Source organism: Myotis lucifugus, unplaced genomic scaffold (assembly GCF_000147115.1).
Source record: "Myotis lucifugus unplaced genomic scaffold, Myoluc2.0 scaffold_372, whole genome shotgun sequence".
Lineage (NCBI taxonomy): Eukaryota > Metazoa > Chordata > Mammalia > Chiroptera > Vespertilionidae > Myotis > Myotis lucifugus.
In genome coordinates this window covers 690215-715420 of record NW_005871420.1, presented here as the reverse complement: position 1 = coordinate 715420, position 25206 = coordinate 690215, and the positions used below count along the sequence as shown (strand labels likewise).

General features: G+C 52.1%; 1 protein-coding gene across 2 annotated transcripts in view; it reads right to left on the bottom strand.

Moving 5' to 3' along the window:
• Positions 1-25206, bottom strand: part of ERG (ERG, ETS transcription factor) — a 152829-nt gene that overhangs the window by 26789 nt on the left and 100834 nt on the right. For both annotated transcript variants that reach the window (XM_006101541.3, XM_006101542.3), the window contains one exon: positions 11843-11991. In XM_006101541.3, coding sequence (XP_006101603.1) covers positions 11843-11991 — 149 coding nt within the window. The remainder of the gene's footprint in view (positions 1-11842; positions 11992-25206) is intronic.

Here is a 25206-nt window from a genome sequence, read left to right as displayed (position 1 = left end):
TGGAATGTGTTGTCCAAGCAGGACGTGCAAGTCCAGAGAAGCAGCAACGGATCCCAACCAGGGGAAAAAAGGCCAAGGTTTCACCTGTGTGGCTTGAGTCTGCAATAATGGAAAGGATTTTGACAGAAGTAGGAGAGAAGCCCTGCAGTTTAGGGGAACAGCTTGAGCCCAGCGTCAGACCCACTGAGGCACGAAATAGCCCATGTGTTGAGGGAGACCTGGGCGTGGCTGGAGGGGAGGGGTTTCGAGGGATCCCAGCCACAGAAAGATGGGGAGGGAGATGACAGTTGGGGTCCGGTCAAGGGGAGCCCTCAGTATCCTGCTAAGGAAGCTGGACTTTATCAGAGTCATCGAAAATGTCTGAGGAATCCAAGAACGTTTTAAATTACATCAAGCACCACAAACTTGGTGACAAAATAAAAGGCTTTATTGGGGGTCAGAATACCCATATTTGGGTCTGATTCAACCATTTACCGGATGTCAACCTCAAGCTCTCTGGGAGTCGTTTTCGTTGGCGGTGGGGGATTAAGCCGTGAGCTGTTGGGCGACTAGAGAAGTAAGTGAGATAATGTATGTGAAAGCACTCTGCCAACATGACGTATTGCAGCGAAGGAACGCACCCACACCCTGGGCTCTGCATTGCAAACTCGGCTAAAATGAAATAAGCCATCCATTATCGCCGGGCAGCCTCTTCCTTTAAACACAAAAGTCTGATTTATCACTTTATTTTAAGAAGCTCTTGGAGGTGCTTCTGTCAGATGAATCATGAGCCGCCGAAGATAAGTGGTGTTTTCAGCCTCCAGTCCAATTGTTTTGAAAACATCTGTGTCATCATTCCACATTTCACAGACATCCACGCGGCAAATCCCAGCACAGGGGCGGGGACAAGGAGCCATCTCTCTCTCTCTCAAGCCTCTTATTCGCATCTTAGCCGACATGGTTAATATCCCAAAGTTGTACGGATGCTATTTCAGTATATTGGAATTTAAAGAATAAATAAAAGCAAAGCACAGAGTTCTGAACTGGCAATGTTCCCTGTACTGGGTGGCTGGGTGGAGAGGCAGTGGATGGGAGGAGGGTTGAATTTTCTTTTTTTTACATTTCCCTGCAACTGGATTATGACCTAGAGTTCCGAGGTTGCTAGGAAAGTATGAAGTGGATATTTAAATTAGCTGGAGGATACTGCATTGCTGCAGACATACTGTACACCGTCAGGAAACCGAATCCCTCACGCAGACAGGCATCCTATTTCGAAGACCCCTCCTGGGGAACCAATAGCAAGCGTAAGCAACAGCCAACAGAGATCACTGGCTTGCATTTGAGTTTTAACCCACTAGAAATTGAAATGTGATCTCTTTACAGCCTATCCTCAAGGCTGTGTCTGAAACTCTTGATTTCCAAACTTATGGGTGGAGGTGTTATCATTCTGATCATTATTAATTTCTAGCTCTATTGCACTTTAGCTGGTGAATGAGGTCATATGACATGGATTTTCTTTTATACTGGCTGTTTCCTTTTTTTTTTTTGGTATTTCTGTAGATGTGTCTTGAGTGCTTAAAAATACAAGATCTCTAACCTTTGGATGCAGGTTTCTATACATAACCACTGAATCAAAATTGGTAACCTGTATGTAATTTTTATGCCACTGATTTATCAATTACTGAGAAGGGCACATTAAAATCTCTCATTAAAGTGGATTCATCTGTTTTTATGTATTTTGAAACTATCTGACTAGGCATAGACAAGTTTGTCATTGTCATATATTTCTGTAAATGCAATCTTTTTTCATTGTGTAATAATCCTCAATTATCCCCAGCAATGCTTTCTGCTTTCTATTTCCACTGTTGTCAGCTTTATTTTGATTAGAATTTGATAGTATGTCTTATTCCATCTGTTTGCCGTCACTCTTTCTTTGTGTTAGGTATTTTTGTAGAACGTACATAACTCATTTTGGAGTGTTTTTAAGAACTCTTTCACTCTCTGTCATTAACAGCCAATTTGGTGTATTAACATTTATTGTTACTGATTTAGCTATTTCTACCATCTTATTTTGTGTTACTGACCTTGCTTTGGTTTTATTTCTCTTTTCCAAATGTCTGATTAGATTGATCTATTTTTCTTCATTTTTTTCCCTTTCTCTACTGGTTTGGCTGTTTAACATTCTAGCTCTATTCTATTTCTTTACTTGTTAACCTTTAAACAAAACACATTTAATCATCAAATACATCCTTTTCCCAAAGAATGCAAGGAATGTAGAAATCTCCAACTCTCATCGTCCATCCCTAATCTTACATGATAATGTTGTCCAATGTTTTTGTTCTGTCTTATTATTGTACTCCCTAGTTAGGAAGCTGTGGTTGTCACTTCATAGCCATATCTCTTTAATCTGCCCTCATGTTAACCAATTTCATTGCTCTCACTTCCTTCTTAGATTTCACTCCTTTCCCCTTAGCATCCATTTTCTCTCTTTATTAAATCCTCTGTTATTTCCTGAAGCGGGGAGGTCAGTTAGCAGCAAACTCACTCTTTGAATGAGTCTTTATTTCACCCTCAATGGACCTCATAGATTAGACTGTGCTTTTAATAAACTTGTTTCATTTGTATCCTCTCAAGTTTACTTTCTTCATCTAAACGCATTATTCTAAAGAACCCATTGCTTCACCTGGCTATTAACTGGGGTTGTGGCAGAAAAAAAGAAAAACAAAACCAAAAAAAAAAGTGGGTTAAGAGCCCAGAAGGCAGCTAGAATATGCCTGTTTCTCCCAGTCCCGGGAGATCTTCCGTCTACAGCCCCCTGTCCTCTGATCTGTTGTTGAGGAGTCTGTGCCCTGGTTAACTGCCATTATTTGCAGATGGTCTGTGCTTTTTCCTGAGTTAGCGTTTAAGCGTTTTGTCTCTGCACTTGCAGGCTCACCAGAATGTGATGGCTGTGGCTTATTCTTACTTTTTCCTTCCCTCGCTGGTGCTTCCTATATTTGGGAACTGGTCTTGTTCATCAATTTTGGGAAGGTCAGCGTTTATCTCTTCAAATACTTCATCTCTTCCGTCCTCTGCTTCCTCCTTTCTGGAACTTCATGAGATCTGCATAGGACGCTACCCCGAGTCCTTCCCACTCCGACCGTCTCATGTCTTCCCTCTCTGTCACGGCGCTGCACTCAGAGAGCAACCTCAAGTCTACTTCCTTTCAGTCACTAGTCAAATTAACTGTTTACCACATCTACTGAGTTTCTAACACTTTCTTTGAATCTTTTTGTGTGTGTGTGTGTTTTTAGCAGTTCTATTTCTTCTTCTTCAAAATCATATGTTCTTTTCCAAATTATCTTATTTCTCTCCTTTTTGGTTCCTTCTTGTATGTATTTCATCATTTTTAAATCTATTTACTTTACATTCCCCATCCTATACTTCAATTATCTACCATTCTTGAGAGTTTAATCATGCTAACTGCTGTTTCTGCTGAATCTTGGTCTAGGGCAGTGATGGCGAACCTTTTGAGCTCGGCGTGTCGGCATTTTGAAAAACCCTAACTTTGGTGCCGTGTCACATATAGAAGTTTTTTGATATTTGCAACCATAGTAAAACAAAGACTTATATTTTTGATATTTATTTTACATATTTAAATGCCATTTAACAAAGAAAAATCAACCAAAAAAATGAGTTCATAGGTTCGCCATCACTGGTCTAGGGAGACTGTCTCTTCCTATTTTTGTAATTTGGGGTTGCAGAGCCATCTTTGGTGGGTCTTTTCTTTAAAAAAATGTTTTTATTGATTTCTGAGAGAGGAAGGGAGAGGGAGAGAGAAAGAGAAACACCAATGATGAGAGCTGCCTCCTGCACGCCCCCTACTGGGGATTAAGCCCACAATCCGAGCATGTGCCCTGACAGGGAATTGAACTGTGACCTCCTGATTCATGGGTTGGCCACACCAACTACTGAGCCACACCAGCCCTGCTTCGGTGGGTCTTTATCTGCAAGAAATGTGTAAGGCTCAGATGGAAGACATGCCCCTCCAGGAAGATTTTGTATCTACTTCTGTCTGGATTCCATGAGCACCTTTCAGTGGTTAATTTCTCAGCCTGGGGGTTGCTGGGATATGCAGTGGTGTGTAGGTGTGTATAGGGATTGTGGGGGGGGGGAGGAGTCGGGTCCAAATCCCTGCTCTGTGTAAGCTCAAGACCTCATCCCTGCCCCTCACTGACCTTTAAACCCCAAATCTCTATATTATAGGCACCGGTACCCCACCCCCACCCACACCACCTGAGCTGACCGGGTGCCAACGTGAGAATGGGCTGCTCTGTTCCCAGTTCCCTCCTTGTTTTGGTTTCTAAGGAACTCACTTCCTCCCAGTTCAACTTTGCATTAAAAGGATGTTAGATTCTGGGCAGCATTTCCAGGTTTTAAGTTCAGTGTCTCACAGAACCAAGCAAGAGCCTTTTCTGCATAGTTTTTACCTATTACTCTACACCTTTTCCATGTTTAAAGGAAGAGGTTCGTGATAGGTAATACCTGTCACCCTGTCCGGATCACAGGCTGCCCAGATATGTGGTTAAACATTATTCCTGGGTGTGTGTGTGTGTGTGTGTGTGTGTGTGTGTGTGTGTCCAGAGGAGATGTGCATTTGAATTGGTGCCTGAGAACGCAGGTGGCCCTCCCCTGGGTGGAGGGAGTCCTGACCTGGGGCCTGAGTAGAACAAAGGGGTGGAGGCAGGGAGGACTGGAGCTGCCTGACTTGGGGCTGAACATCTCCTGCCTTCAGTCCCTGGATGTCAGGCCTTAAGACTCATGCTGAAGGCACCACCGTCAGCTCTTCTCAGTCTCAGTTTGCAGATGGCGGATTGTGGATTCTACAATTTACTCGGCCTCGTAATCACGTGAGCCAATTCCTCATAACAGATGGATGAGAGAAAATGAGAGACAGATATGAGAGAGAGGGAAAGAGAGAGAGGGGGCGCTCTGCTTCTGTGAAGAACCCTAATACCAAGTTCAACAAAGACCATCAAGACTCTTGCACCTCCCCCTCAGTGATCCTGACTCCCACTAAATAAACTGGACAACCATTAGAGCCCTAACTGCCGTTCACTGACCTCTGCTTGCTGCTCTGTCTGCTGACTAAGATGCAAAATCATAATCACCATCCCACCAACCTTATAATCTAAGAGAATAGACCGGCTCATAAATAACCAACTCTAATCAGATTAAGACATAACGTGTTGGCCATCTGGGCTTGGTCAGAGAGTAGATTCTTCTATCACTTGTCCTTCATCGGCTTTCGAAGCCCAGCCCAGAGATGCCATATGCAGGGAAGGTCCTGCGAGAGCAGGGGGAGCCTCTGCCAGTGTGAGACTCAGAACCCCAACTTTACACCAACCGCTGGGCACGTGCCGACTCTCGCTGAGCGCGTGCTGGCTGCTGCACCGAACGGCTCGATGTAATCCCTGCTCCCCGAGGGCGGGTGTCTCAAGAACCAGGCTGGTGGGATGAGCTTTGCAACCGGCAGGAAGGGGGTCACGTCTCCAGCCTGGACTGGCTCGAGGGTCAAGCCCAGAGGGTCCTCCCTGGGACACACGCTGCCTTCCCTGCGACACTTCTATTTGAACATGGAATTGTTTCCCCAAACAACTCTTTTTATATTTTTGTTTTGGCTGCCAGGAAACTCCAAGCCACACTGGAAGCTCAGCTACAGCATCGTGGCTGAGCCGGTTCAAAGGGCTGCATTCCCCCTCCATGGGGGCCTGGCTTTTCACCAACGTCTTTTAATTTTTATTTATTGAGTGTGGAGAGAGGGGAAGGAGGAAAGGGAGTGTATCAGGACCACACTTTAACCAAATGACCTGCCCGGCCAGGGCTCCACTAACATTTTTAATTGCCTTAGTGCTGCCCCCTAATTTCCATTTGAACAGTAGTCTGGTTCACATGTTTGTCTGCAGTTTCTTTCACAAGGCATCTCAACTCCTTCATGCAATCAAATAGTGTATCTGTATGGAAGTAAGGATATAGACTATAATCTAAAACAAAATGAAGTGCTGTCATAAAAGACTTGCTAAGATGTAAGAGAAGCAGTTAGTTTGCCAAAAGATCAAGGAAGGTTTCCTAGACACGGTGGGTGTGAAAGAAGCCTTGAGGAGAAGGGTTGTGGGCACAGACAGGAGGGAGGGCACTCCATCCGGGGGGACAGCACAGAGGAAGACGCTGGGCTGTGACAATGCAGGGAGGTGACTGGCGGGCAGGACGTGGTGCAGGAAAATGGCGGGGGCGGCAAAGGGATTCGGGAATCGGGTCACGAGGGGTACAGAGGAAGCTGTTCTTGACCAGTCATGTTTACATCCATCTCGTTCCCCAGATGCCTTGAAGCATCTGTCTGAATCACTCATGGAAGTCTTAATCACAGGCCTCCTGGTCTTATCTACTTGTTCTTATCTCCTTCTGTCAGGGCGGGTCGCTTCCTCTGTGACTCCTGTGAGTGACAAGTGCTCAGTGAATGCTGCTTGAATTAAGCCAAAGTCCCCGGCATGCAGGGTCTGAGTAACACACGATGAGTAGTTTCAACCGTGTGTGTTTGGGGGCCAAGAAGAGGGGGTTTTAAGTTGCATAAAAGCTTTCATTCATGGTGACTGGAGCACAGTAAGTGCTCTGTGAATGAATGAACGAATGAATGAACGAACGAAGAGAGAAACCAGTGAAGAGCTGAATGTGGCTACTCCTCTCCGAGACTCATGATTACCATGACTTCTTAAGCTCAAGGTGGATAGTTAGGAAATAAAAGTAGCCTCTTTGAAAAACCCAACACTTCGGCATCCATTTTAGGGAATAAGAACAGAGACAAAGAAAAATCTTTCAAAATAATGTAAGCGGCTAGCACCAGAGGGCCCGTTGCGTTCTGGTCAGCATTTTGCAACTTTTGAGAAAAGTGGATGAAGACTGCGCCTTCCTCTTTGTCAGCCTCCTGGTTAGCACATCGCCGAGCACAAGCCAATCCCCACAAAGCAACAGTGGCCGCCAGAGGCACCCGGGCCGGAGGGATGGCATCCCCGGCGGAGCTTCGCGAGCCACGCACTCACGCCCCTGAGAACACGCTCATTCCCCGGTGCCCTGGGGACCCGCTGACTCTACACAGGGGCCTGTGCTCACAGCCTTGGGAGGCAGCCCTGCGGACACTGCGAGCCAGGGGCCAGCCTGGGACGTGCGCGGCCTTGGCTGCTGATAAGAACACAGCACCATGCACCCGGGCCTGGTATGGCGCTGACCCAATTGGTCCAAATGGCGCTCTGTGCTGATAACAGTGACCGTTGGCGAGGTGCCCTCGGCGCTCAAGCTGTGTTTTGGTCCCAGGTCCCTGGGATTGCCTTGACCCATGGCCTTTACCAAATTGATTGTGACTAAAACTACATCGTAAGGGAGAAACTTTAGGAAGACCAAGGTCCCTCCTACCAGATGGGGGATGATGATAATGATGATGATGATGACTTTGGAATGTCAATGTGAGACTACTGCTTTCCATGCTTCCTTTGTGCCGCCCCCTCTTCTAAAAGTGACAGAGCATGCCTTTATTAAGAGTTATTAACACGTGTTAAAGTGAACTTTGCTTAGTGTCTTCTGTCCAGATTTGAGGTTCTCACACTGTATGATGTGTGAAACCCGCCCAGGAGCGTGTTAACAGGGTCCTCACCTCCCACCTGGAGGCAGAAAGTCTAGGAGCTCGATTCTTAAATCAAAGCCCCCAGGCGTTCCTCGTGGCAATGGTTGGAGCAGGCCTGGGGAACAGCCTCTAGTCCGGCTCCAATCAAGCTGAGCCACCAGGAGCCGTTTACCGGGCCAGGACTCAGGCCCCTCGGATTAAGATCGATGTCACTGAAAGCCACTGTGAGGTACATCCATGTCAGAAAGAGCCAACCCGTGAGATACAGACCTAGACATACAGATATGCACACCAGATAGACAGACAGACCGATGACAGTCAGATGGTATAGATCCATAGGCAGATGAGAGAGAGCTGATGATAGACATATGGTACAGACAAATAGATGACGCAGAGACAGACAGATTAAAAGTACAGCTGTGACTCACTGTGTAACTAGAACGCTTTGAGAGGGAGAGGCACAATCCAACAAGTTTGCCAGGGCAACAGGCATAAGCCAGGGCCTCCCACAATGTCCGGTGGCCCTGCCAATAAGGGCTTTCCTCGTGACTTTCCTGTAATCGTCCCGTAACAAACCAAGGAACGCATTTTTCTCTTGACTCAGAATGGATAGCTGGGCTTCCTCTTTCCCACATTAGTTTTTTACCTTATGGACAGTGAGTCCTGAGTCCCCTCTGCACTGCCTGCGGACACCTTGGAGCCAAAGAACACGCACTTTATAGCTCTGGCGTTAAGGACGGCATCACAGGCGGGGACACTGAGAAGTGAGGGAGCCAAGTAGAAGAATGCCCTCTGAGCACAGACAAGGCCCGGGCCTGCTTTTGTGCCATTGTGTCTCCCGCTGCTCTCTGGCCAGCGCATCTCAGGACTGTTGGTAGCTCTGGGACATGAACGTCGGTATGTAGTTGCTTGATGGTACAAATACTTAGAAATAATGTTTTTCTCGAGCTCTCTTTATGATGTGCACGCATAGGTGTTAATCAAAGCATCTAATTAGCACAAACTACATAAACCATTCAGACCCAGGTCTGGAGAATTCTCTCTCTGTATGCAGAGCACTCTGTGCCCAAAATGTGCCTGAGGGAGGCCTGGATCCTGGAGCGAGGGTGGAGGTGGGGGTGCAGGTGCAGGTGGGGGTGCAGGTGAGGGTGCAGGTGCAGGTAGGGGTGCAAATGCAGGTGGGGGTGCAGGTGCAGGTGGGGTGCAGATGCAGGTGCAGGTGGGCGTGCAGGTGCAGGTGCAGGTGTATGTGCAGGTGCAGGTGGGGGGTGCAGGTGTATGTGCAGGTGCAGGTGGGGGTGCAGGTAGGGGTGTAGGTGCAAGTGCAGCAGCTGACAGAGTGGCCTCAGGTCCTGCAACCTCAGGGCCACGTTGGGGAATGATCTGGATTGTGCAATGCAGCTGTGGTGTGCATGCACGCATGTTCATCTGTGTGTCTGTGTATGAGCACAGATACATGAAGCTTGACCAATAACTGAAAGACACAACTTGCAAAATCAGCCACAATTAACTCTCTTACAAACACTATTAACTGAATAACTGCCCGCGCTCGCGTGAAGCAACCCCAGGCGGGAGCAGCTGAAAGAGGACTTGCCTCAGGCGCTGAAACCGGCCTTTACACAAACACTCTGAACCAATCTGCGCGCCAGCCCTCCGCCCACCCCACCGGCGATGGATCAGAAATGGTGGCCGCTCAGACTTGATTAAACTGGCTCTTTGCCACTTGCCCGTGTGAACATCTCTCCTGGTTTCTAACATTGTTCTCAACAAAGAAAGCCTCAAGTTGGCCCATCGGAAAGGGTTTGGGTGACATCAAAGCTCACCGATGGCAGGACAGAACCATGACCTCACTGGGCAAAGGATGTAAGTGGCACCAGGTCATCTCCCGGGTCTGTGATTCCATGAGGAACCAAGACAAGAATTTTCTTTCTTTCTTTTTTAATATTTTCATTGATTTTTAGAGAGGGAGAGGGATACGTGATAGAAACATCAATGAGAGAGAAACATGATTGACTGGCTGCCCCCTGCTGCCCCCTACTGGGGGTCAAGCCTGCAACCCAGTCATGTTCCCTGACTGGGAATCGAACCAGTGATCTCTTGATTCATAGGTCGACGCTCAACCACTGAGCCATACTGGCCTGGCAAGACAAGAATTTTCAATGCAGACCTTTCTTCAGACTGATTCTCTCATTTTAGAAATCAAATGACTTTGCTTTGCCTAAACTGAAGCAATTCCATTCTTGAGGAGGAGGTGGTGAGGTGGGCTTGGGAGGGAGTCCCCTGGGTTTCCGCCTCATTCTGTCCATATCCAGCCGGTGCCTGTGGCGCAGCAGCCCTGCCCCCCCACCTACCCCCCAGCACAAGCCTTTCTGAGACGCCACACATGCAGGATGGGTACCATGGCCTGTTCGTTTCTGTATTTCCCCCGTTCAAAAGGAGATGCCTCCTGGCCCAAGGCACAGGGGCAGGTGACACATCTTGGGTGTGCACCTCAGTGGCCATGATCAAACCAAATACATGGCATCTGTATAACTGTCCACTGTGCATCCATCATCATCAAACCTGTTTGACCCTCGCCAAAGGCACATGTGTCCTATGAAAGTCTTACAAGGCGCTTCAAGGTCAGGGATGGCCACCAAGGACAATCCTTTCCACACCAACTGCATCAAATCGGCTTCCTAGTTTGCCGAGAGCCACCAGTGACAAGCCTGCAGAGAAACCGAGCCCACGAATCCAAGGCCAAGTGCTCTGCTCTCTCAACTCTCCTGTTTGGAAGGAGATAAAACCCCATTGGACGTGAACTTCTGCAGAGTAAGGGGTGGGAGTCATACCACGGAGAGGACTTGAACCTGCCTGCTGTCACACTGCCCTGGATGGAGGGACAGCTCAGTTCACACAAGCATCACCCCTGCATCCCTTTCAGGACCTACCACGGCCACATAGAGTAGCCGGCGCATGCACCCGGAGGCCAGGCTTCCTCCATCGCTCACTCTTCCCTCAGCAACATTCACTGAGCACCGCCCACCTGCGGGCACTGCACTGACCCACAGGAGACGGGCCTTCGTGGGGCTGATGCTCCCTGGAGGGAGGAAGGAAATAAGCAAACGCCCACCTCAGTGCACTGTACTGACAGATAGGAATGGATGCGCTAAAGGAAAACAGGGGAGGGGGACAGAGAGTCCCGGGGGGCAGTGGGAGTGACTGGATGGGCGTGACAGGAAGGGCCCCTCTGAGGAGGTGTTTGCACAGCCCCGGGAAGCACCCGACTACCTGGAATCAAGGGTCTCCGGCTGAGCTGACAGCAAGTGCAAGCCGCCAGGCAGAACGGCAGGGTGACCAGATGGCTGGAATGAGTAATGGGAGGCGCCCACAAGGGCTACTGTCAGGAGCTGAGATTTAATCCCACACCTAATGGGAGAGAACGAAGGATTCGGGCAGATCTGTTCAAATGCCAACGTGGCCTCCACTGAGCTGTTTGCCCCTGGAAAGGTCAGTTGATCTCTCCGACCTTCCTTTCCTTTCCCTCCTGGGAAATGGGGATAAGATACCTGTTTCCCGGGACGACGTGACATGCTGTCCCCCCATCGCTAAGGAAACGCCCTGCACAGAGCAAGGCCCGCGGGCAGGGAGGGGGCGGACGCCGATGCTGCCGTCCTCATGAGAGTTCTAGGTTTACTTCACCCAGTTCCTCCCAGGAGCTCTGAGTCCTCCGTCCTATCACCTTTAGTTTCGCTAAATAACTAAGTTCCTGGCATTTTCCTCAAACCCAGGGTCATGCTCTGGGCTGGGTTTGGAATGAACTCCGGGGGGAAGACCTCCTCTGGTTCTGGAATCTGTACTGTAGGCCAGTGAGAGTGGCGATTTAGATTCTACGGGCCAGCAGCGTACAGCTCCCCACTGTTTATTTTCCCAGGGAAAGAAACAATTTTTAAAAAACCAGCAAGGCTACCACCTGTTAAAAATAGCACTTCATAAAAGAAAAGATATTTAACACCACATAATCGCAGGGAAAGGGCAACTCCTACCTGTAGGTCACTTTCCATGGACATTCTCCCCCCCCCCCCCCACACACACACACCAGTGAACATTTCACTGTCTGTGCACAGACGCCTGCTGGCTCCCATGTACAACCCCTGTTGTAGACCAGGGAGGGGGCGGACGCCACGGGCAGGAAGGACAGTTCGGGGACACCTGGGAAGGGCACCTGACCTGCTGGGACGATGACTCTGCGCTCGCTCGTGGTCATGTTCGGGGGCGGCAGGTGCTTCTCCTCCAGGTAGCTGCCGTAGCTCATGCCCACCTCCGGGCTGCCCACCATCTTCCCGCCTTTCACCACACTGCACTCATCGGGCGAGTTTCTGGTGGAGAAAGAGAAATTGCTCCATTACTGTGGCAACTGGCAACCACGCTGCCCTGGCCCTGCCCTGAGACAGAGGGAAGCGGGAAGGTGAGGTGGAGGTGACTGGGGAGAAAGGAGGAGACATGACCATGCAAATTCAGGGCCCGCTAGGGACTGAAGGTATGTCCCCCAAACTCCATATGTTGACGTCCTAATCCTCTAAATGATGACATTTAAACATGGGGCCCTTCTTTCTTGTGTTCTTTTTTTAAAAAAATATATTGTTATTGATTTCAGAGAGGAAGGGAGAGGGAAGAGAGAGAGAAACATCAATGATGAGAGATGCCCCCCAACCCGGGCATGTGCCCTGACCGGGAATTGAACCACCACCTCCTGGTTCATAGTTGATGCTCAACCACTGAGCCACGCCGGTCAGGTGGGCCTCCTAATTAAGTTTAGATGAAGATGCAAGGGTGAGGCCAACGTATTGGACTCGTGTGTCCTTATGAGAAAGAGAGGAGACCAGAGAGCTCGCTCCGCCCCGTAAGAAGCATTGTGGCCTCGGGCTTCCAGTCTCCAGCACTGGAAGGAATCATGTCTATTGTTTCAGCCCCTCTGAAGCACCCAGGCTCGGGCACAGCCAGGAGCGGGCACATGGGAGCGGGCACGTGGGAGCAAGGCTGCCACCTGGCTTCTATTTCTTCAGCAGCTCCTCCTGAGACTGTCATGTCAAAACTCCATCTGCAACAACGGATTGGAAACACGTGCAGAAAACGGTGAACTGCCGTTAGTTCTCACTGCGTGACAGTAAACAGGCCGCGCAGACAGATGCTGGAGGGACGCCGGCGCCCTCCGCCAGGCTCAGCCTAGAACCAAGTTCCTCTTTTTCAAAACCTCAGAACACCATCCCCGTGTGGAATGTCAAATTCCAATTTCACACCCATCTTTAGTTATGGGACTTTGAACTTCACGATGTCCCCAGCTCGGGTGCCAGCAGGCAGGCTGGGAGGGCCGGGCGGGCACCCTGGGAGGCAGCCCTCTGGGACCCTGGGTGGGGGGCATGCAGCGAGCTGTGAGGATGCGGAGGGACCCAGCCGCTGGCCCCCGGGGACAGTTCCCAGGGCTGTGTGACAGTTTTAAGGACAGCCATCAGGATAAGGCAGCCACAGCCATCAGGATAAGGACCGCCTGCCTTGCTGGAAAAAGAAAAACGGGAATTCTTTTGAGATTCAAAAGTTAAAGGATTTGGTCCAATCATATTAATAAGGAAACCCCAAACAGAAAATCTAGCTTAACCAGGAAACAGAAAAATGTGTCAGATCCTTCTGAGAGGTTCACCCAAGGATGGCAAACCCAGGATCACTGCAGAGGCGTCTTCATATTCAGGTTATGCCTTCGCAGGTGGGTTTCTAGACATGGCCTCTCAACCTCAACCCTACACATGCTTTTTCATTTTCTCAGGACACCCCGAGGCTCCACTGGATTTTAGACTTCCTCCCCGTGTCCAAGGCCTGAGGGTGTGGGTGTCCTCCACACTTTGTTACTGGGGGATGTGCAGCCACCCCGCATGAACTTGACCTTCATGTCTGAGAAGGTCACAACCAGCCAAGGCAGAGGTGGGATGCAGAAGGTCATTCCAGACCCAAAGGCCATAGCGGGGGAGTGGCCAGGAGGGGCAGAGAGAATTCCCTCGGCATCTGGGGACTTTGAAAATTCAAGTTTGTTCCCAGCCCCACTTGCTCGTGTGCCTGGGTGCTGATGGAGGGAGCTTGGGCCGGCCCTGAGTAGGAGCAGTGGATGTCTGTGGATGGAGGTTGCAGTCGGGGCCACCCAGGCCTGAGGCTGGACCATGGGCCTGGAAACACCCCGCCCTGCTCCACGGCATCCTCGCAGCTGTACTAACATGAAGGAACTTTAAAAATAATAACGGTCTGCGTTCCCATGGCGAGGACCCGAGGAGTTTCCAGCGCTGCCTACACATGCATTATTTCCTCTTGATGCAGTTTTTCCTGGCTTCCCACGTTTATCTCCGCAAGACCCATCCTAATATCAAAACACGGAGTGTCTTCGCTTGAGCCTTGGCTTCCTATCCCTCCGGAAAATTCCATCCGTTGAGCGGAAGGTATGTTTGGGTCTACTTGTCTCAAGGAGAGAGAATTACTAGGGGGGAGAGCTACAGGGAACTGGTTTCTCAGGGAAAAGACTAGATGCGACTCAGGTGAAGTGAATACCTCAGTGACAACCCTAATGTCCAGGGTGAGACTGTTGCAAGTCCTTCATGCACTCGGCTATCCAGGCCACCGTTTAAACAATATTTTTACTGATTTCAGAGAGGAAGGAAGAGGGAGAGAGAGGGATAGAAACATCAATGATGAGAATCATTGATCGGCTGCCTCCTGCACGCCCCCTACTGGGGATCGAGCCTGCAACCCGGGCATGTGCCCTGACTGGGAATCGAACCGTGACCTCCTGGTTCATAGGTCAATGCTCAACCCCTGAGCCACACCAGCTGGACCGTGCCATTTTTATTGAGTGCCTGCTGTATACCAGGCCCCCTAAGTTCTTTCTTCTCCAACAAAGCAGTTACCTACCTAATAAGTGAAAGGTCAAAGAGATGTATAGAGTCACAGAAATAGGAGACTTGGGGGTTGTGGACCCTTCAGACCAATGCTTTCATTTTCTTCTAATTCTTAACAGTTTCACCTCCGTTATCTGAGGACACGTGCTCTGGGCATGGGTCACAGTAGTTTTCCCACGGCTTTAAAACAGAACCCCCGTCAAATCCAGAGGCGATAAGCCCTTAACTCGCACTGTCCAGCGCTTTCCAAAACCGTGTGCAAGTATTTAAAGTCGGGGCAGTTTTAGCGAAGTTCGTTTGTTTTCGTGCTATAACCACAAGACATAATTCATCGCCCGGAGCTTCCCCATGCCCGCTGTCGTGGTGAAACAGGCCACCAGAGCCTCATGTCAACAGCCGCACCTTCAGGACAGTGAAAGCACAGTCCTTTCCCCACTGTGTCTTGTTTTAGCTTCAGAGGAAGAGAGAATGGAGCTATGCTTTTGACCATTTCAAATAGCTGTTGTAATAAATCTACGGGAACTCCAACCACAGAGCGGGGAGAGGGTCGCCCGTGGGGCCGCCTGCTGGACTCAAGGTCGACATCGGCGACAGGGGCCCAAGGCGTCCTAGTCTCAGTTTTTAGTCATCCCCCCCCCCCTTTTTTTGACTCTTGGAAGTTTCAACAGCAAAAGAGTGGCGTCTATCGTGCGGGCCCTGTTCTGAGAGGGTAGCAGTGGGCCTGGGGTGGTGGGGGCAGCTCAGCCCCTGTCCGGAGGTGTGGACAGGAGAGAGGGGCTCGCTCCAAGTCTCAGAGCCAGGGAGACGCAGAGCCAGGCTAGAGGCTGGGCAGCCTGAACGCACTGTCACTGCCTGGCCCCTGCCTGCACCAAGGAAAGGCGGGATGCTCCCCTTAAAAGGTAAAGGAGCCGGCCGGTGTGGCTCAGCGGTTGAGCTTTGACCTATGAACCAGGAGGTCGAGGTTCGATTCCCAGTCAGGGCACATGCCCAGGTTGCAGGCTCGATCCCCAGTAAGGGGCGTGCAGGAGGCAGCTGATCAATGATTCTCTCTCATCATTGATGTTCTCTCTCTCTCTCTCTCTCTCTCTCTCTCTCCCTTCTCCATTCTTCTCTGAAATCAATAAAAATATATATTTTTAAAAGGTAAAGACGATTGTAATTTCAGAAAGGCATCAAGAACTCCCTGACCCACGTGTCACTGGGCTTCAGCACTGCAATGCACTTGCCATTCCTATTCCAGGCTGCCATCCCCGGGGACTGCTCCTCCCCCCGCACGGCAGGTGGCAGACACACCCACGAGGTGTATACACAGACATAAGAAACAGAGGCAATTCCTAGAGAAGCACATTTTCCAGGGATGTCCATTAGGCACGGCTTTAACAAAATGAAACCTGAACGTGACTCAGAGAACTGGAATTACACACTTCAAAGCCTCCATCACTGCATTTTCATCTCTTTGCCCAGGTGTGGGGAGAAGGGATCCACACTGCGGGAGGCCGGCCTCTTTGCCGACTGCCCTGTACACGGCCATCGCGCATTCTGATGCGAGTCACGGGGGGACTTCCCACCACAGCCCGGGGTTCCGCCTGCACCGGGCCCTGCCTGGAGGGAGGGCCACCCGTTCTCCACTCTGACATCACAAGGGTTTGCACATTCCACGCATGGCTCTGGAAATGCACCCGGCAAAGAGCACTCCTTTACGTCCTGGATTCTTAGTATTCACGTAGGTGCTTTCCAGCAGCGGCTGTGAACATGCCAACGCAAGTCATTAGATGCTCGCTGAATGGATACTAACTGGCGAATGTGAAGTGCCTCTGTCTTACTGTTTGGGGCATAAATGTCTTTACTGCAAATAAGCGCGGTTAAGGTATTTCTCCCAGACTCTGAAGAGCACACGAAAGTTATTATGCAAATCAGAACCACAGTGAGCTGTCACCTCACACCTGTCGGGAGGGCTGCCATGCTAGGGATGGCTCCAAACTCCTTTCATGTAATATTTACATGAGAATAAATAGGTGGGTAAAGCACTTAAAATGCTGCCTTGCACACACGGTAAACACTGTGGGTTAGCTGTTCCTATCCTTTCCATCAACACGCCACCATGAGGTCAGTACCTGCAGCAGGGGTGCTACAGGTGAAGCCCAGGTCACATGACCAGCAATGAAGGCGCTGGATTGGAACCTAGACCACGGGGGCCCTCAGTCCGAGTACTTGACCCCACACTATAGGATCCCACCTGGTAAGGCCATGCGAGTGGCCTCTTTCCCGGACATAAAACACGACTGAATGGCCCCTCAGAAGACTCGGTGCAGGCTGCACTCGGGAGGGTTTTCCCCAGGGCATCCTGGGAGGGGCCCTGCAGACAGCCGTGGAGAAGGCACATGTGAACTCGACAGGGGAGGCGCGCTGTTTACTTGGACACACACGTGAATTGTGGTAAGTCCGGCTCCAAAGACACTGGCCACCTCAACGTGCAGCTGAATGTCATTGCTCCTCCCCAGCCCTTCCTCGAGGGGCTCGGCGTGGGGCGCGCTCTGCAGAGGACGGGCCAACATTCCTGAGTGGGAGGGGGACCCGGAGAAGCTCCCTGGCTGAGAGGCAGAGTGGGACGGAGTCCACTCAGATCCCGGGCCTGGGCACGGAGCGAACTGAGGACCAGGGCAGAGGCTGGGCCACCGGGAACGCAGTCAATGTACGTCTGTAAGGTCACCTGGGACACAGCCCAAGACAAAGGCTCCCTTCAGCTGCTTCCATACGTAATGCCTTTTCTGAGGGAGGGGCGGCTGGGGCGGGGGGGGGGAGTAATGTGCCTGTAAAAATGTACCGAGAAATTAAAATAAGGGCTTTGGTTGTTGAAAAGCGAAATGAACTTGGCATCGGACGCTGGTTTTCAGAGTCCACGGAGAGCCGGCGGTCCATCATGGAAAGAGCCCGCAGCGAATGGCGCAGGCGTGGCCGTGAGCCTGACAGGGATGGGGCCTGGCCCTGCCTGTCGTCTGTGCCCTGTGAATGGACCTCATTTACCCAAGAAGGTCCCCTAAGGCAGCCCCGAGCCACGACCCCGGGCTCGCCGGCCACAGTAAGTCTGCGATTCCCCCGCAGTCCAGAACAGTTAGCGGAGACTCGGGCCTTACAGAAAGTCCAATGTGGAATTGAGGAAATCAGTGGCCCTCCTTCCGGTGGGCACAGGCACCGCTCATCCTCGAAAACCTACCCATCCTCCGAGACCCATCCTCTAAGACCCGCCTCCTTCCTTTTCAGAATTCCTCCTGCCCCAGGAGACAGCCCCACTGCCTTGCTTTCCACCACATGCTGGTGGGGGGTCCCGGGCTTCACTGCAGAGTGATCTTCCCAAATACAAACCCGCCAGCCCCGTGCAGCCCAGCCCTTCCGTGACCCCAGGCGCCTACGGATAAACGCACACTCCCCAGATCCTCCTCGGCATCTGGCCCTGGGCCTTCTCTAGTCATTATTCATTTAACAAATATTATAAAGTGGCCCCAGCCGGTTTGGCTCAGTGGATAGAGCATCAGCCCGCGGACCAAAGGGTCCTGGGTTCGATTCCAGTCAAGGGCATGTACTTTGGTTGCAGGACCAATCCCTGGCCTTGGTTGGGACACGTGCGGGAGACAATCAATGTGTCTCTCTCACATCCATGTTTCTCTCTGTCTCTCCCCCTCCCTTCCACTCTCTCTAAAAATCAATGGAAAAATATCCTCGGGTGAGAATTAATGAGAGAGAGAGAGAGAGAGTGTGTGAGTGTCTGCCAGGCACTGTCCCAGGTGCTGGGGATACCTGAGTGTCCCTATTGTCATGGTGGCTGTGATTGTGTGGCTAAAGCCCCTCTCCCGACTCCCTACTCTGCCCCAAACACCCCAATCCACGTCACCCCGACTCCTATGTGGGTACGCAAGCCCCTGCTGCCTCCCATGCAGTCTCCAGCTCCTTACTGCTGATTAGAATGCCACTGTCCTCACGAATGTCCTTTCGCTTATTGGGTGGTTTCCTGTGATGAGCTCCAGGGGGGCAACAGGAGGTTTCCCTGGCAGCTCCACCCTGTGAGCCCAGGACGTCAGTTCCAGGGGAGGGCTCACCAGGACGCGGGCGGCAGGCACCCCAGGCCCGGCTCACAGCTCAACACCAAATTCCCTTTGCTGCCCAGCTGGTGTGCATCAGTGGTCGACCCAGGGACCAGGAGGTCGCTGGTTTGATTCTGGTCAGGGCACATGCCCGGTTGCAGACTCGATCCCCAGTGTGGGGCATGCAGGAGGCAGCCGATCAATGATTCTCTCTCATCACTGATGTTTCTATCTCTCTCCCTCACCCTTCCTCTCTGAAATCAAATAAAAATATATTTTAAAAAATTCCCTTCACACGTGGTTTTCTTCCTAAGAACCCTGAGCGCCCACACTCAGCCCTAAGCGACTGAACAAACGCCTCATCGAGGTTTGGAGCAGGAATTGAGGTAAGTCACCACAAAAGGTATGTTCAGGCCCGAGACAAGGAGGGGGTTGTCTGGAGGGCTCCGGGGTACTTGGCGGGTCTGTTTTATTTCTGAATCAGAGGCGATGGAAAAGCTGCTTCAGGCCCCGCGGCCGGGCGGCGGGTGGAGCGCAGTGATTCATGGACAGCCCGGCTCGGCTGACACTGGGGCTCTGTCCTCACCGCCCAGCACTGCTCTCACCCTCGTAAACATCCCCCTGCACCTGGCATCGCAGCCTCTTCCCACCAGCCCGCTGCCCCCCCCCCCCCACCTTCTTCCACAAAAGCTGAAGAACGAAATTTAATTTAAAAGGCCACCACCAACCCACAGGGAGCTCTTTGCCCCTTCCGAAAGCATTGAGAGTCCCTGGAAAGAGTCTTAATAATCAATGGACACATTTACTCATTTCTTTTTCACGCTTGAAGATGGGGATTAGCACACCATCCAGCAGTGAGACCGTGAAACCTGGGGGTCAGTGCATCCTTTTGGGGGGCATCCTTTGGAAATGAAATGCTCACAAGACAAGGTATCAACAGATGGTGACACGACAGAGATGGGACGTGACATCTTTTCTGTTCTGGGAAGTTTTTTGTTTGTTTGTTTGTTTTGCTGGAAACACTTTCATTTCTCAAGAGGAAAGACTTAGCCCAACCATTATGGTGCTTTGGGTTTTTACCTCCATCACAGGCTATGGAAATTCTGGTTAACCCACACCATTTCCCTTTGAGGCTAAAAAGTGCCAAAGCAGTGGCCCAGTGCCCGCTGCCTATGCCCACAGGGACCCTGCGGGATTCCCCGGCGCCTGGGCCCTCTCCTCCTACAGGCGGAGCCCGTCATCTGACTTCCGAGTGACCCGCCTCCCTTCCTCGTGTTTCCCTGGCGTGTCCCTGCGTGGGGCTCTCCGTCCGTCCCCTCAGCTCTGCAGCCGGTGAACTGAGAACCAGAGTCCCAGGCCGCTAACCAGCCCGACATGCTGCGCCTCGACCTCATATAAAGCCACCCGTTTGCGGGTCGCCAGCACGGGGCCACCCACAGCTGGGAAGGTGGCCAGGCCTGAGTGGGAAACCGTCCCAGCCAACCCGACCGGACCCCGGGGCAGGAAGGAGCAAATGCGGTCATGGTTGTGACTCTCACTGCCCTACAGTGATGCACAGCGTCTCAGAGGACGGGGGGGGGAGGGGGGGCGGTGAAGAAGTCAAATCTCAATGAGCCTAAGGGGAAAGGCCTGGGGAGGGACGGGTCCCAGCGGACCCATTTCAAACAGCAAACAGAGTGCTGCACACGAAGCGAGAGCCGGATGTGCAGAGACCGCCCGCCGAGACGCCATCCTGCAGCCGGGATGGGCACAGCACCTCTTCCGTCACAGTGACAGGCGGCCCTGAGCAGCCACCACCCTGAAACGGAGACGTTTTATTTTTAACTTCAGCCCAACAGGGATCTGAGGAGCCACTGACGTGCTCCGAGCCCGGGGCTTCCTCACACGGCCTCTCTGGGAGGTGGTCTGGGTGGGGGCCACCTCCTGGAGGAGCGGGAAGGGGAGAGCAGGGAAACTGGCTGCGGGGGTAAAACAAAACCAACCTTCGTAAGTGAACGTTCTACCTGTGCAACATCCACAGGAGATCACAATAGCGTCTGGATTCACGCCTCTGGGGGGAGAGGAGATAGGACACACTGCTGGTCCGTCAGCTGAGAACACTCGGCTGCCCCAGCCGATAGCGAAGATGCTCATTTAGACCAGTGGTTCTCAACCTTCCTAATGCCGAGACCCCTTAATACAGTTCCTCGTGTTGTGGTGACCCCCAACCTTAAAATTATTTTCGTTGCTGCTTCATCACTGTCATGTTGCTACTGTTATGAATCGTCATGTAAATATCTGATATGCAGGATGTATTTTCATTCTTACAAATTGAACATAATTAAAGCATCGTGATTCATCACAAAAACAATATGTAATTATATATGTGTTTTCCCATGGTCTTAGGCGACCCCTGTGAAAGGGTCGTTCGACCCCCCCAAAGGGGTCTCGACCCACAGGTTGAGAACTGCTGCTTTAGAAACAGCTTGGAGGGCGTGAGGAGGAGCACAGGCCTGTGGCCACACGGCCTACGACAGAGACTCAATGATCTCCATCTGTGAAATGGGTCTAGTCCAATGGTCCCCAGCGTGGGGCACACACCCCACAGGGGCGGCAGTTTGATTTTTAAGGGGGGCAATTGGAGAATGAGTTATTAACAGTGAACCTTTTGCATTTCTTATGGTTCCAGGAGCTACATATACAGTATATAAATACATATTGTGACATCTTTATGCATTTCAGTTCTCTATTATGTTTTGAAACTTTATTTGCTATTTTTTCATATCTTGTCATATTATTTTTTAAATAATTTCTTAGTGATTTCTTCCTCAGGACTTCAACTGTCCTTCCGTTCTTTTATTTTTCTCTTTCATGGCTGCCCTGTTCTTTGGAAGCTTGTTTAGACCAAATTAATGGCCTTTTAGGTTTCCTCCATGTGAATAGGAGTTCACTTTTTGAATAATAAGAATTATATGTCACAGGGAGGGGGGGCCATCAGGATGTTAGAGATGCTTACGTGGGGCACGGCCAACAAAAGGTTGGGAACCACTGGTCTAGTCACAATGCCGTCTCGCAGATTTAATGAGGAAATTGGATGACATGGTGTGTATTATAAATCATGACGTGTTATAGAAATATTGTTTAACATTAGTCCTCACAGACTCTCTTTCCTGCCCAGGTGGTGGGAGTCACACCCTCCCCCCCTGCCCCCTCACTGAGGCGGGGCCCTGAACTCCCCTCCGTCCTTGCACTTGCCATGCGACCTCACAGGGCGTCTCCACCTCTGCTGGACCCCAAGCTTCTCTGAACCCATCCTCACAGCGACCAGCCCCGTGCACGATGCAGAGGAACCCCAAACCCGCAGCTCTGGCCCAGGGCTTCTCACCGTGCGGGCCGTGGGCACCGGGGCCAGCTCATTTCTCTGGCGGGGAGATGCCCTGTGTTTAGGACGTTGAGCCTCATCCCTGGCCTCCACCCACTAGATGCCAGGAACACCGCCCCCCACCCCCCACCCCGCCAAGTTATGACAATAAAAATGTCTGCAGACATTGCCACACGTGCCCTGGAGGCACCGTCACTGAGGCTGAGCAGCACTGAGTGGAGAAGGGAGGTCCCGGTCCTCACAGCGCGCAGTAAGCTCAGTGTGGCACATGCTGTGCCCTCTGAGTCGGCGGTGGCGACGGCCCCGCGCTGGCTCACAAGCAGTGGTCCCTTCCTTCCCGTCTCCCCTCCAATGTTTTACGGAGATCTACGTCGTGGCAAGAGGCCCCACGTCACCACGGCCTTTCCTTTCAGGAGCCTGTGAGCGTGGCAGGGCTGAGGCTGGGTCGCATTCCTCCACGGGTCGGAAACGGTCCCTCCCTCCTCCCAGGGCCCGGGGCCTTCTCCTCGGAGGGCGGCTGATGGGTAAGGACGCTCAGCGAGGGCCGTGCCCAAGGACAGTGCTCTGCTTGGGGAGACAGTGCTCAGGACCCGTGCCCAAAGGTGCTTGGGAGGACAGTGCCCAAGGACAGTGCTCTGCTTCGGGGGAGGACCGGGCCCAAGGACAGTGCCCAAGGACAGTGCTCTTGAGCCCCAAGACCAGTGCTCTGCTCGGGGGAGGACAGTGCTCTGTTCAGGGGAGGACGTTGCTCTGTTCGGACAGTGCCCAAGGACAGTCTCTGCTCGGGGAGGACCCTCCCAAGGACAGTGCTCTGCTCGGGGAGGACTGTACCCAAGGATAGTGCTCTGCTCAGGGAGGACCGTGCCCAAGGACAGTGCTCTGCTCGGCGAGGACAGTGCTCTGCTCAGGGAGGACCGTGCCCAAGGACAGTGCTTTGCATGGGAGGAGCCGGATCCTGTCCTGCATCTCTCCTCCCGACTCCCTGTGGGGACCCCTCAGGCGGGGAAGGCTGCCCCGCAGGGCAGGTGGGCAGGGGCGCTGGCTACTGAAGGCGGCCCAGGCCCACGTCACAGGACGGTGGTGCTCACCCTCCTCCTCCTGCTAATCCAGGAGCAGCACAAAGTATGACCCCGCGCTCACCTCCTCGCGGCGTCTCTCTGAGGCTCGCTAACCCAGACCCGCCTCGGGGAGCTGGCCCTTGGCCCAGCCTGGGAACAGGGCCCAGGGCAGGGTCTCGGTGCTCTCTGCCCAAAGTGTGTTCTCTCTCTCTCTCTCTCTCCTCTCTCTCTCTCTCTCTCTCTCTCTCTCTCTCACACACACACACATACACACACACACACACACACACACACCCCAATGCATTTCCTGCACACACAAATTGGCGTTCGAGGAAGAAAGCTCTGGAAATGCCTCTTGCTCTTAGTGTCCCCCCAGGACTCTCCTGGGTGCGTGGGGTCACACGACGCCACCGAGAGAGAACCCACTGAGTGGCCCGGGGTCATCCCCACCCTCCCCTCATCCCTCCGCTGCGTTCTTCCCCACACGGCTACACTCCGTCCTCCTAAGCCTCAGAAATACGGGGGGGAGGGGGGTGTGTGTGGGGGAAGTAGGCGCATATGGAACATAACACAACAATTAATAAATATCTGCACAAGAGTACACTCTGTGCTTCGTGTGTCGCCACGGTAAGCCTGCCTTGGCCCCACCCTGCCCCTGATTGGTGGAGACACTACCAGGTGGGATAGGACTGACCCATAGGATAATCACACGCATTAAATAAGTACCCAGGACTCGGATCCTGGGCCCTGGGGCGGCGTTTTCTCCCCGGGAGGGCCCTCTCAGGACTCTGGGAATGACTCCCTAGATGAGGTCTGACGTGGCCTGCCTGGGCCTGCCATCCACGCGAGGACCCCATGCCACAGCCACGTGCAACTTCAGAGCGACTGTTCCCACAGAGCCCGCGAGAGGTAGGCGTGGACCAGCTCCCTGCATGGCACGTTCCACACACTGACGATCCCCTCTCGGTGCTGTGACTTGGCACCTTCATGGAGGCCGCACCAGAAGCGGACACAACCGTTTCCAGCTCTTATAAACACGTATTTAGCATTAAAATCTAGGGTGTGCCCAAAAACGTATACACACACTTCGAGTAACTGTAAAGGCAGTGTTCATTAAAATACATTGCGTTTTCAAAACTGAGCACTCAGCTGTGACTCAGCTGTCAATCAGCTGTGAAGGTGTGTCTACATTTTCTGGGGCACCCTGTCTACATATGTAGCAAAAAGGGCCTTTTATAGCTGCCACAGAGTGGACAACGCCCTCAGGGTAGAGTCAGACACCTTGGGTTTGAATCCACATTGAGCCCCTTCAGGTGGTGATCCCGAGTCGGCAGGAAAAGCCTAAGCCTCGATTTCCTCATCCATCAAATGGGGACAAGCACCCTTCACCGGGCTGCTGGGGACGCACGGGGCACTGGCGGAGAAGGGCTCTGCGCACAGGGAAGCCCTGGAACGTGCGGGCTGTCTGACGCCTCTACGTCGGATCCTGCAACGTGTTAAAAAATTACCCTTTCTTTGTCCTGAGATTTTATGTGCTTCTTCCTGAATATAGATGGGCTATGATATCATAATTGAAACCAACTTCACTTTTCAAAACTGCATCCGACGAAATGTTCTCGAGGGCCAGGGCTCACTCTGCGTCTGAGAACACATTCTATCTGACAGCCGAGAGCTCGGCTTTCCGTGCAAGTCAAGATGAGAAGCAGCAGCGAGCGCTGAGAGGAAGGGACAGAGGAGGGAGCGGGGTGGGTGGGTGGGTGGGTGAGGGGCCGATGGCTAAGCAGCTCCCTTCGCGAGGGCAGATGGCTCGGACGTGTGCTACCGCCTGGCCACTAGCTGACACTCTCCCTCCATACAAACATAACACAGCCTTCTTTTCCAGACAACGGAACCCCAGAGATGAACTCTGCCACATGTGTGCGAGCCCCCCTCCCACAGCGCCCTCACGCCTGGAAAACTGTATTGAACACCACGTCTTCAAAGCGAGTGCTCGGTGAATATACTACCAGTTTTACGACCTCCGTCCTCAACACAGAACCATCGGGGAACACATTTTCCCAGCCTTGGCCAACGGGACCCCTCCGCGGCCTTCCTTTCCGAAAGGATCTTTGTGGAAAAGAGTGTCCGAGCTCCCCGTGGCCTCCACAAGGGACAGGGA